Raw genomic sequence first — 12,976 nt, 5'->3', positions numbered from 1 at the left:
TGAAAAATAATAAAATAAATTGATCCGCACGGCGCTCTTCGGCTTTTCTCCAATGCGTTGTAGTTTGACCGTCAAAATTCCCCAATTGGTGGCGGCAAAAGAGTCTCTGTGTTCATAAGAGTGTGAGCCGCTCTTTTTGGTTGCTTTCACACGTGAAATTGTTCTATTGTATAATTTCAAATAATAAAAATGGGCATTTTAGCATTTACATGCAAAACTTTTACGAATTGGCACATCTAATGGCAAATTTAAAATCTTACACACATCTCTAACATCACATCAAAAATAGTATCATTAACTCTTAAAAATTAAAATACACATTTTCATGCATTGGATCCTAGTTTGTCATTTATGAATCAAATTTCGAGAATTCGAGCCGAGTGAATGGGAGAAATAAGTGAAAGTAGAATATGTTTGGGATCTTCATTGGGAGAATTGAGAGAAAATATATATTTACAATAAGTGAAAGTAGAATATGTTTGGGATCTTCATTTCATTGGGAGAATTGAGAGAAAATATATATTTACTCATAATTTTACTTCGTATTTATAGAAATGTGCTTTGAATGATTATGGAAAAGAAAAGAACGGTCATGAAAACTGTTCTTAATGTCATTAAGGTTTAAATCAATTATATAGATTTTATGTCATATTCGTATTACAATTTAAGTTTCAATATTTGCAGTAATTGACTGGTTGGTTGGCTTGAAGTCAATCAACTGAGGTGACTAACCAAATGACACATGTGTTTTTTGTAGTACGTGTTTGTCAGTCGAGGTGTTCAGTCGTATGACGATCTTGCCTGGTGTATTTTGGCACACTCAACCAAAACAGTCAGTTGTGAAGTGGTTGATCGGTCCGAATGCGGGGTTGGTTAGTCGAATGTGATAAAATGACTTTTTTCGTAGTGAGTTGTGGCTCATTTTTCATTTGGCTCAAGTATTACAAGGCTCGTGTCCCATCTAACTAGTTAGTTCGTCCCCTCGACAACATCTCCTAATATTGCAAGGTCTTAAGCGGATCTTGTCGCAGCCCGCACGGGGTATTCGACTAGACTCGCCATCGAGATAATTTACGTCTCACTTTCGACAAGTCTTGTCGCTGCCAAGTGGGGAGCCATCTTCGGAGCTCAAACATATCTCAAGTTTGGATACACGACTTCATTCTTGGCCTTGAATGTTAGTTGATTGCTTATCTCGAAAGGAGGCCCTTTCATCTTGGTTATTCGTTCTCTTTGAGATTCGTGCTCTCATTTTTTGTATATGCATATTAGTTCCCCGAGTTTTCATGCTCATTAATAGTGATAACTACAATAAGAACGGGATAATTATGAAACAATCATTAGTAATAAATTTATGAATTGGTTGAACACATGACTTCCCTTAGGATTTCATGTCACGTGTGTTTTACAAATAGATATGAATTAAGTATTGTATCATATGTCGTTAATTTCTCAATTCACAATTGAGGTGTGCTACGGCTAACAAATAAAGTTGGACCGTCATGGATCCTGATAGGCTCGCGAGGGTCGGGCTTCAAATTCCCTCTTCTAAAAAGAAGAATAAGGCAGCGGCGAAGGAAAATCAAGTGAGGCCCGGATCTGACCTGGTCGACATAGTCGACTCATCGAACGATGTGGAAGGTCAGTCGTTGAAGTGGCCTTACCGAGGTGCCTCAGAGTCTGGTTTGAGTGTGCGTGTTGAGGTCCAACTTGCCCTTTTGATCAGGGTGGGCCGTAAGGAGTTGGGAGAGTGGTTGTCACAACCCTCCCACAGTCACTGCCACAAGAAAGTGGAGACGTCTCGGCACCGGAGAGAGAGGAGGCCTTTAAGACTGTCTCCTCCATGGAGAGAATTATGGATGAATGAATAAGGTAGGACAGCGGGTTGTCAAAGAATGTTGTGGAGTTTGTTCCTACTGCAGTGGTTGTTATGCAGGTTAGAGAAGTGGGCCTCCCATCACTATCTACCCAAGTAGTTCATCAGCTGCCATGCCCATCGTTCGTGATAGAACTCCACCCGAGGTGACCATTGTGGGATGGAATCCCCCAAGATCATAGAGCTGCGGGCAGGCAAGATCAAACCGTTAACGGGGTCAGTCAGCTCTTTTTTAGGGACTTACCGACGGTTCGACTGTGGATCTTGTGCAGGAGTTGTCTACTCGCTTGGATGTTGAAGTAGTGGTTTTGTGAACAGAGTTTGATGCTCTGTGAGGAGGGCTAAATGACAAGTTGCACGAGCTAGGGACACTCCGTGAGATGCATGATCTGGCGAAGTTCAACAGAGAAGCTGATCGAGTGAATCAAATTAGGTTGGGTGAAGAAATGGTTCTCCAAAAGTTGAGGGTGCATTCCCCTCCAAGGTTTTGGAGGAACTGTTTATAAAACACCTCGTTTGAGGTCTATAATAATGTTATTCACAATAAAATAATTTTTGAAAAAGAGATTTGTATGATACTTATCATTAGGTGATGCTCCATCTAACGCACACAGTTTATAAATAGGTGAAGGGTTGCTTATTTTCACTTTACACGTTTTTCTTTCATTCATTTTTCTTTGGCTTTTTTTTTTCTCTTCCGTCCTTCTGCTTAGGGTTGTCGAAAAAGCTCGTTATTCACGAGCAGCTCGTGTTCGACTTAGTAAGTAGCTCGTGTTCAGCTCATTTGTTAAGTAAATGAGCTGAACAAGAACAAATTTTTAAAACTCGAATTATAAATGAGCCGAACACGAACAACTCTTTGTTCGCTCGTGTTGAGCTCGTTTTAACTCGAAATAAAATATATATATTTATATTTATATAATAGTATATTAAATATATTTATATTTAAGTTTTAATCGTAATACCTTGTGTGGTAATGTGGTGAGTGCTTTCTTTTGCATACATTTGGTCCATGTTTGAATCCAACACTTTATATCTACCTTTTTCAATTTAATTTTAACGAACCAATTTTGAGCCGAACACAAACATGAATATTTAAATCTAGCATAACAAGAACACACTGTTCACGAGCTGATTTTGAACACGAGTCAATCTCAAACACGAGTAGTTTTGAATGAGGCGAACATGAGACAAGCCTGAGCTAGTTTAAGCTCGACTCGTTTACATCCCTACTTTTGCTGATTTTACTCTTTTCTCTCGAGATGCCCCCAAACACTCACCTATCTTGTTCAGCTCTATGGAGGGCATTGGCCCTTCGTTTATGACAGAGAACAATGTGAGGGATTGAAGCGAATGTATGCTCTTGTCGAGAGCATAGGTCATCGGAAGTTGTCTGGATCGGTAAGAACGACAGATCATATGGGAAAAGATCTGGTCTTATATCGAAACCTGTTCAAGTATGGCCTCCAATTGCCCTTATTTCAGGAGCTCCGATGCATCTTCAACATCTATGGAGTTATTTCGACGCAAGTGATGCTGAACACCATAGCTACAATCATGACTTTCATCATTTTCTGTCGATGGGAGAATCTTGTGTGGTTGATCAAACTCTTTAGAAACTTCCTCTCGTTCAAGGCCGATAGGGAGGGCTACATTATATTCTCGGCTGGCAGGAACTCCACTTAGTAGGAGTGGAAAATAAGATAAAGGATCAGACAGATCCTTTAATAATGGTTTAACATATGTCCTTATTGGTCATGATGATAATCTTCGATAATAGCCCTTGTATAAGTGGGGGGCTAGGTTATGCCTTTAAGGGGAGTGGATATAATCAAATTCATAGGTGGGCTCAATTTGACCACTTCAGCAGGTGGACTGGATCCTGCCACTTCAGCTGGTGGGTTTTATTCAACCCTTCGATGTCATTTCGATTGGTGGGTTCAATTCAACTACTTCGGCACGTGGGTTTTATTCAGCCACTTCGGTAGTTGAGCTTGATTTAGTCACTTCAACAAGTGGGCTTAGTTCAATAAGACAAGTAAGAAAATGGTTTTCATATAGCGATATTTTTATATACCATGATATTTATTTATGGAAATTTACATATAAGCTTGACTAGGATTGTGATAAAAAAATTAATAAAAAAAAATAAAAATTACAATTATATTTACAAATTATCACATATTATAATCAAAATAACACAAACATGCAATCGAAATACATAATGAAGTAAAAAAAAATTAATGATGTCAATGATGATGAAACAACAAGTTTCAATCTTTCGTTTGCAGATCATAATATAACAAGTTAAATAAGGGTAAAATGGTAATTTTTTTTCAAATAACAGGAAGATTTACACATATACCACACGGTTCTTATATGTATTTATAGTTTGCACCTAAATATTCATGTTCGCATTTATACTATTTTACTTATATTTGAAAATATATCTTCCACTTCTTAAAGTTAGTAATATTGTCATTTTTAAATGTTTTTAAAAATTTGTTATACACACACACCACACACACACACACACACACACACACAATTGTTTGTAATGTATGTAAATGTATTCAGAAAAAAAAAATGAAGAAGAAAACCTCAACCCAAAATATCTCCCTTCAAACTTAGTGCATAATTCTTATGTACAACACACAAAAAATAGGTGTATGATTTAGACAATGAGCACAATATTGTATTTATTATATAATTTTTTTCAATATTTGGGGGTAAATACCAAACAAAAACTACAAACTCTTCACTATAAATACAAAAAAAAAAAATACTTTTTTTTCATCACAGAAAATATTACACTAGAGCGATATATGTGCGGATGACGGTGTGGATTGCACCATGTCGCCAAACACACGGTATGGTGTGATGATCCACACCATCGCCTACATATTTCAATTTACAAGTAATATTTTCTTAATTTCTTATAATTTTTTTCATAAAAAGCAAACAAAAATTTTAAGCCCTACTTTAAAAAGTCTAGAGAATAATTCAACACTTTTATATGCTCTAAAAACTAAAATGATCCCAGTAAGGAAAAATTTAAGCTATCTTTCTCTTGAAAATCTTTTTCCACAAAAAATAAAAATCATTTTTTTCCGAAAAAAAAAAACACTCCAAATTTTAATCTTGAAGATCCAATCATCTCCTTCAACAATTTTCCCACCTCAATCCCCTCACAAATCCTCACCTTTTCACGCCTTCTTCTCCTTCACAACCCCATCAAACTCACCGCCGCCACCGCCACCACCGCCAACATCTCCACCACCACCACCCTCTCCCCCTCACTCACAATCTGCACCGGAAACAAACACCCCTTCCTCGACGCATTCTTCCTCGTAATCTCCGCCAACCCCTCAAAATCACAAGCCCTCACATCCTGATCCTGCGTCTGAAAATACACATTAAACGCATACGACGCATTCCCCCTCCAATCACCCAGCCCATTACAGCTCCCCCCATACGCCAATGGCGTACAATCCCCCAAACTGCATGCGTAGTCCATATTCCCCGCCACCAGCCTCAAGTTGTTCGCTTCCTCCTTCACGACGCACCATTTCGCCTCCTGATACTCCACCCCTTTCGCTCCCATCATCTTCTTCCCCTTCCCCCTCAAATCCACGTCGAACTTCTGTCTCCCGTCATAGGTAAACAGACCCCAATGCCGCTCGAAGTTCCCCGGAGTTATGCTCTTCATGTCCTCATCAATGAGGCTGAACAGGTAGACCTCCAATGGCCCCTGCCTCATCGGCGTTCCCCTGTTCCTCCCCATCTTCTTCATAAATCCGTCGTAGAACCGTTTCGCGTTCTCCTCATCGGCCCTCTCCGCCCCGTCCGTCGGCCACCCGACCTCCCCGACGATGATTTTCATGCCGTCGATTCCGATTTTGTTAAGCGCGAAGACGAGGGTGTCAAAGCTCGCGTCGAACACGTTCCCGTACAGCCTCCCCCCGTCGTTAATGTCGCGGCCGCCGCCGTCGAAGAATGCGAAGTTGACCGGAAAGTGGCTGTTTTGATAGAGGCTGAGAAAAGGGTAAATGTTGACGACGAAAGGGGCGCCGTTAGATTTAAGAAAGAGAGCGATTTGGGTCATGAGACCGCGGATGTCGGAACGGAAAGCACCGCCGGAGGGCAAACCGCTATCGGATCCGTATACATCGGCGTTTTGAGGGACGACGGCTTTGATCCGGTGGCCGACGCCGGCTTCGTTGAGGGCTTTTTGGATGTTTTTGAGGGCGGGGAAGGTGTATTGGAGGTATGCGCCATTGTAGCTTGTTAAAAATGGCTCATTTCCGACGGCTACGTAGCTGATTTTCAGACCGCCGGAGTGAAGGTAGTTGGTGATGTTCTGTTTCACCCAATCTCGGGCGGTGTCGTAATGTTTGCTGATGGGGAGAAGCTGCTCGTTTGGGATGCCGATCATGACATCGATACCGGTGCCCGAGAGGGTGGAGAGAGTCCATGGATCGGGGTCGAAGAGCTTTACTTTGGAGATATCGTTGTCTTGTAGGAGCTTGACGACGATGTTTGGGTTGAGAGGGTGCGAGGTTTGGGTGCCCCAGTTGACGCCGATTTGGGTGGCGGAGGCGAGGGAGATGGCGGCGAAGATGTGGACGAGGATGGACGGGGGAGGCATGGTGGGCGGGGCGGCGGGGTGGTGGAAGGTGTTCTGGTTTTAGGTTGGGGGAGATCTATTTTGGGGAGAGAAGGGGATGAGGTGGGAAACTGTTTTCTGTTGGTTTGAATGGGAAGATGACATATGTGGTGTCCATGGCTAAGATTGGTGACATGGTGATAACTAATTGGCATTTGAATCATTGTCTGTGTTTGCATGCAAAAGAAGATCAAAAATACATTCACACCTAAATATATATAGTATGTTATTATATAAATAATATATATAATATATTATTATATAAATAATTATATAATTTAGAGCTAAAATGAATTGAACATGAGCAAACAAATCATTTTTTGTTAAACGAGCCGAGCACGAGCTGTTCACGAATAACAAACCTTTTTTATAACACTATTTGTAATATATAATTTAGAGCTAAAATGAATTGAACATGAGCGAACAAATCATTTTTAATTAAACGAGCCGAGCACGAGTTGTTCGCGAATAACAAAATTTTTTTACAACACTATCTGTAGTCAGGATGAAGTATCAACTAAGTATATGTTTAACTTTGATTGCATAATAATTTATTAAAGGAGAATATATATATTAAAAATTTATCATATACATTTAGATATTTTATCAATGAGCTATACTTATTAAGATAAGTTATTACATATTAATAATAACTTTTAGAAGGACTATGACAAACGAAATACAAAATGTTAGGTGAAAGATGTGTGTGTGTGTGTCTCTCTCTCTCTAACAGAGAATATCATGACCAATCAACGACGAGCCTTAAAACGAGAAGACAAAGTTAGCATGCTTTTAAGGAGACAAATAAAAAGTAATATGGAGATAGTTGACATCACTAAGGCTCTGTTTGGCGCAGCTGCAACTTTTCAGCTATGCGCTCCGCTACCCTAGGAAGCTGCTGTGAGTAAGTTGCTGCGGGGAAACTGGTTGGTTGTTTGTTGCAACAGTGTGAAAAAAACTGTGTGGCAGCTGTTTTTTGAAAAACGACTATTCTGCCTCTGTTTAGTTAAACTGTTTGACACGGAACAACAACAATCCTATATATGATATAACAGAAGATAAATTCACTTTACAAGATAAAAATGTAAAAATAGACTGCTACAATTTTTATAACAAAGTTTATATCACAATTTTTTATTAAGAACAACTGAGAGAAACAATGTTGAGCTCAAGAACCATTCTCATAAGCAGTTACTAACCAAGCATTTGCACACATACCACCCAACTCTCATGTATTAACAGATTTGACACCTAGATTTTAACTTTTACATTTGTAACACCCAAATCTTTCATAGCACATCAACAAAATAACACCACTCAACTTAAGAAAAAAATAAAATACACAATTTCATGCATATGTAAGGTAGTATGTATGTAAATATAAATTAAAATCAGAAAATCAGCACACAAATATTGAAAAATTAGAAAATCAGCACATATATAATCAAATCTAGGTGTTACACATGTAGACACAAGATAAAATCAGAAAAATCTGCAACTTTACATATTGGTCCAAAATCAGGTGTTAAAATGATCGAGCATTGGTAAAACTGATAACACCACAACAAAGATAGAGTTTCATTAAAGACAAATAGGCAGCTAATCAAAATCTCCATAACACAACAAGAAGCATGAAGTTTCAGTACAGATAAATGGAGAGCTCAACACAACTAATCAGTGAAAGCTGCGCTCCTTCCATCCCACCAAAGTTGCAGCAATTAATACATTAAACACCAAAGTTGGAAAGCTTTGCTTTTGGCATGTTACAAAGGTACAGCAACTTGAGGTGGGGAAGCTGCCCAAAAGTTGGAAAGTTGGAAAAGTTTCCCACTCCGAGCACCCGTTCAGACTGATGAACTCCAGATTGGAGATCAGATATGTTTTGTACATCCATTTTGCAGAGCTGACACCCTTGTATGAAAATATAAACAAACTCTTTAGATTTTTGTATGGTTTAAGATTTTCAAGCTCATTCACATCCAAGTCAGAATTAATAATGTTTCGTCGGCTTCCAACTCCCTTGTCTGATTTCCATTCATCAACAATTTTGCCCCAATCCAATAATAAATCTGCGAGTTTTGTCTTCTCAAATAATTTTGCAGTGCAAGCCTCTCTAGCATCCTTCACAATTTTCAAAAAATGTATTTTTAATTTGTGCAACTCGCTCGAATGTTCCAACTCCCCAATTCTATAACCATTCTCAAATAATTTTGCGGTGCAAGCCTCTCTAGCATCCTTCACATTTTTCAGAAAGAAAATGTATTTTTAATTTGTGCGACTCGCTCATATGTTCCAACTCCCCAATTCTATAACTATTCTCAAATAAACAAAAGCATGTGAAGCATGTGAAATTTGTTAGATATATTTTTTTTATGTAAAGTGAAAGGATGCACATAAGTCCAATATTCAAATCCTAATGAATCATAAATATCTTCTTTGGCAATATCCACAAAACACATAAATACAACAATAGTTCAATGGTTTTCAATAGTTCCCAGGTATCAAACTAAACAAAAGAAAACAACGGAATAGTACTCGTACATCAAAATCGTGTTGGGTGCCCTGCAAGCAACCCTTCAACCCATTTGTCATCGATATAAGAAGATGTCATGCATGGCGACCGATCAATGTACTCATTATAGTACTCGTACATCAAACATATTGCCGTCATAAACATCCCTCTCCGCTTTTTTCTGCGTGTATCCATGTGGGCCTCCATCCGTCTTCTTTTATTTGCATCCATAGTGATGGGTATCCCTAAATATTTTTCCTAAACAATTATCATGTGATCCTTCATCTGTCGTAGGCCTATTGCCCCATTCTATCTCTTTAAGACAAAGATCGCAAAATATTATATTTGTATATTTTTCTCATAATGTAAGTGTAGCAACCTGTTTAGTTTTATTATCCATTTTATTACTATAACAAACAAAGACATGAAACATAATAGTAAAATCAATTAGATACTACTATTGTAATTAACTCATAAATAAACATTAGCAAACAACAATGAATACGATAAATACACACACACACACATAAGAATTCAGTGGTATGTAAATAACATTGAAAAAGAATTCGGTGGTACATAAATAACAGAGAAAAAAAATCATTCTGGTTTCAAACTTTGGGCACAAAGAGAGGACAAAAACAAGTTAGATCATATATTCAAGAAAAATTTGGAGTCATTTTGTTGGTCATCAGAATCTCATATTATGCCATTATTTAAAGTAAAAGGTGAATAAAACACTAATAGTGATTTCCAAATACTATTAGTTATTCATACAAAACAAAAACGATATCTGAATCCAAAAAAGTTTCACACATTTAGCCACCTTACAGAAGAAAATATGATCAATTGCTGTATCACACAAAGTAGCCAAGCATATTACACAAACAGTAAATCATTAAAAAATGTAAGATGCAATATATCATAACATAATAAAAATTTTTAAAAGTGCAAAGAGGGATTGTATAACAATAGCTCAAGATAGTTCTTTAAAACCTCACTAAAATAAGATAACTAAGTAGTTCTCAAACATGTAGGAGTTTCAAAATCGTATCAAAATGTAGGAGTTTTAAAATCGTATCAAAAGTGCAAAGATGGATCGTATAACAATAGCTCAAAATTTTGGTTTCTCCAATTAAGGTGAAAAAAAAAATTTTATGCGGAGAAGCCACTCACGGAGCTTGTAAGGCACGGGATCGACGAAGCAGAAGGAGCGTGTTCCCTGTAGAGACGGCGAGACAGCGCGATTGCGACGAAGAAGAAGGCGAGACAACAGTTTCAAAGAAGAAGACGCGGGACGGCGCTGGAAGGATCGCTAGGGCTACGAGGTCGATTCCTGTACGACGAAAGAAGAAGGCTCAGGACGGAACACTAGGGCTCTTCTTTCACGAGGGCAATTTCGAATATTAGGGAGGCGAAAGTTGGGGCCGTAGGGTTGATCCCGTGGCCTGCTTCTCGTCTGCTTCGGCGTCGTTCGACAGCAAAGCTGAGAGTCAAACAGTAATTTATTGCGTTTTTGGGTCACGCCGCATGAAAAAAAAAGGCCCCAAACGGAGCCTAAAGCTGACAGATTTGCACAACGACAAAAGTTGGATATGACACCACCCAAAATTTAGCAAAGAGATGGCGTAATGAAATTATGGAGTTTGTTGAAAATGGTCAGATTGCTGCTCCCATGGAACTAGCAAAGATGATCATTTTGGCAGTGCGCAATGATAATGGAGAGTTGATGCTTTGTCAACAAATTCATCATCGGACATGAATGCTGAGGCATGACATAGATCTTGAGACAATCTTTGTGTAAGAAATTTTTAAAATTCAACTAAGAGTCACTCAGAGCTTAGAGCTTCGATTTTAGTAAACTTACAGTCAAACTGAACGGCTCGACGAGAGAAATCGAATGATACCAAATTGGTCAAATCCATGTCAAATCAAATTCAAATCAAGTCATTAAATCACTTTGGGAAACTTTTCAGACATATTTAGAAGGTCAAACAAATGTCGAATCTGACGAGTTTATGATCAAATCGAGCGTCTCGACAAGGCAAATCCAACTAGTCCAAGGTCGTTCGATTTTGACATCGTTAAAGCACTCAAATGTCTTCTCAATTTTGCTGGTGCCAACCCGCCTTCCAAATTCTATTGTTCACATTACAACATATGAATTGCTACTCCTGCCATTTAAGCCCACTAACAACCCAATAAGTCAAAAGGTTTTTTCTTCTCATGCATGACAAAACAATCCTACCAGTTGAGCTAGGCTCAATTTCTTTTATAAAGTAGATGCTTATTTTATCCTTATAACATTCCAAATAGTAATATAATTGATACGTTATCAATAAACTTCCAACAGTTAACATGAATATTAAGGTATAGCACGAATCTCAAAGCAATCATTTTATCAAAGATTGTTCAAACTTTGATTAAGAGTCATCAAAAGCTCTGATTTTAACAAACTTACAATTAGATAGATCTAATGATGCTAAATTGGTCAAATTTGAGTCAAATCAAGTCCCGATCAAGATATTAAATCACTTTTGGAAGTTTTTCGTGCATACTTTAAAGGATAAACGGATGTTGATTTTGTTGAGCTTACAGTCGAATCGAGTGCCTCGACAAAACAAATTCAATGAGTCTAAGATCTCTCAATTTGGACATCATTAAGTCACTAAAACGTTCATCAAACGCTGTCTAATCAAAGTGGTTCATATTTCTGTATTAATTGCACCTGAAATTCTATAAATAGAACTCCACCTCTTTCTTGAGGGGGGAAGGAGCGCTTGAAGCTTGAGCTTGAAGTTTAAAGGAGCTGAAGTCCAGCATCACCACTTCACTGATCGCCGCCCCCCTCCACTGGCTACCATCGATCACCAGTCGCATATACCACCACCGACCATCTCTCGTTAGTTGTCGCATATCATCATTGGTTGTACCCACTTTTTACAATAAGTTTATTCGTAAGTCAACTTTGTAACTTGGGAGATTTTATAAACCTTTCACGCTTATGGGACAAAGTGGTTGCAATTGTAATTGTCATTTTATAGTGAAACTCTTTAATTGGGTCATATATCGTAGTTTTTCCTTTATAGGTTTTCAACATAAAAAGCTTCTGCCATCCCCATTTATAGTTTCTTTTATCTGAGTGTGTGTTGAATTCAAGTACAACGCTAAGCTGATAATTTATTACACATTTTTGCGAATTTTCTAACATGCATCAAATATATATATATATATATATATATCAATGACATGTCATGAAAAATAGAAGTACTTTAAATTTTTAATATTTTTGACGATGAAATTGATCTAGCTTGAAAATAAAGGGTAATTGATACATCATTAATAGATCTATCATCTTTCATGTATCTTAAGGCATGACACGGATTTTGAGGCAATATTTTGAGCAAGAAATGTGCAAAATGTGATTAAGAGTAGTATGAAGCTCTTGTTTTAGCAAACTTATAGTCAAACTGACTGGTTCGATGGTGGATCAAATGATACCAAGTTTGGTCAAATCCAAATCAACTAAAACTCAGATCAATTACTTAAATTACTTTTGAAAGCCTTTTTGGGTATAATTGAAAATTATAACATATGTCAAATCTGATGAGCTTGTGGTCAATTTGAGCATCACGATGAGATGAATCAAACTAGCTCAAGATAGCTCAATTCCAACATCGTTAATATACTCAAATGTTCACCAAGGCAAACTCCACACCAAAAATAGTGCCGACAGTCATTCAATCAATTTGGTTCATATTCTTTCATTAATTGCAATCGAAACTCTAGAAACATAGGCCCACCCCTCTCATGAGGGAGAGACTTGATGTCCAAGGAGGGAACTTGAAGTCGGAGGAGGTAGTTTGAAGTTTGAAGGGACAGTTCGGAGCTTGAAGAAAGAGCAAAAGTTCATCATCACTCCTGC

The 12,976-nt window shown here is 38.0% G+C and overlaps 1 protein-coding gene across 1 annotated transcript; it reads right to left on the bottom strand.

Annotated features, from left to right (window-relative positions):
* Positions 1-5,011: 5,011 nt before the first annotated feature.
* On the bottom strand, positions 5,012-6,614 carry LOC110019346 (glucan endo-1,3-beta-glucosidase 8-like). The gene has a single exon (XM_020716981.1). The coding sequence runs from the start codon at positions 6,522-6,524 to the stop codon at positions 5,100-5,102; it is 1,425 nt and encodes a 474-aa protein (XP_020572640.1). The 5' UTR covers positions 6,525-6,614; the 3' UTR covers positions 5,012-5,099.
* Positions 6,615-12,976: the final 6,362 nt, after the last annotated feature.

Source organism: Phalaenopsis equestris, unplaced genomic scaffold (assembly GCF_001263595.1).
Source record: "Phalaenopsis equestris unplaced genomic scaffold, ASM126359v1 Scaffold000054, whole genome shotgun sequence".
Taxonomy (NCBI): Eukaryota; Viridiplantae; Streptophyta; class Magnoliopsida; order Asparagales; family Orchidaceae; genus Phalaenopsis; species Phalaenopsis equestris.
The sequence above is the reverse complement of the archived record's forward strand: the minus strand, read 5'-3'. Positions and strand labels throughout refer to the sequence as shown.

Coding starts and splice junctions, on each gene's coding strand:
- LOC110019346 (XM_020716981.1), bottom strand. CDS start 6,524: ATGCCTCCCCCGTCCATCCTCGTCCACATCTTCGCCGCCATCTCCCTC.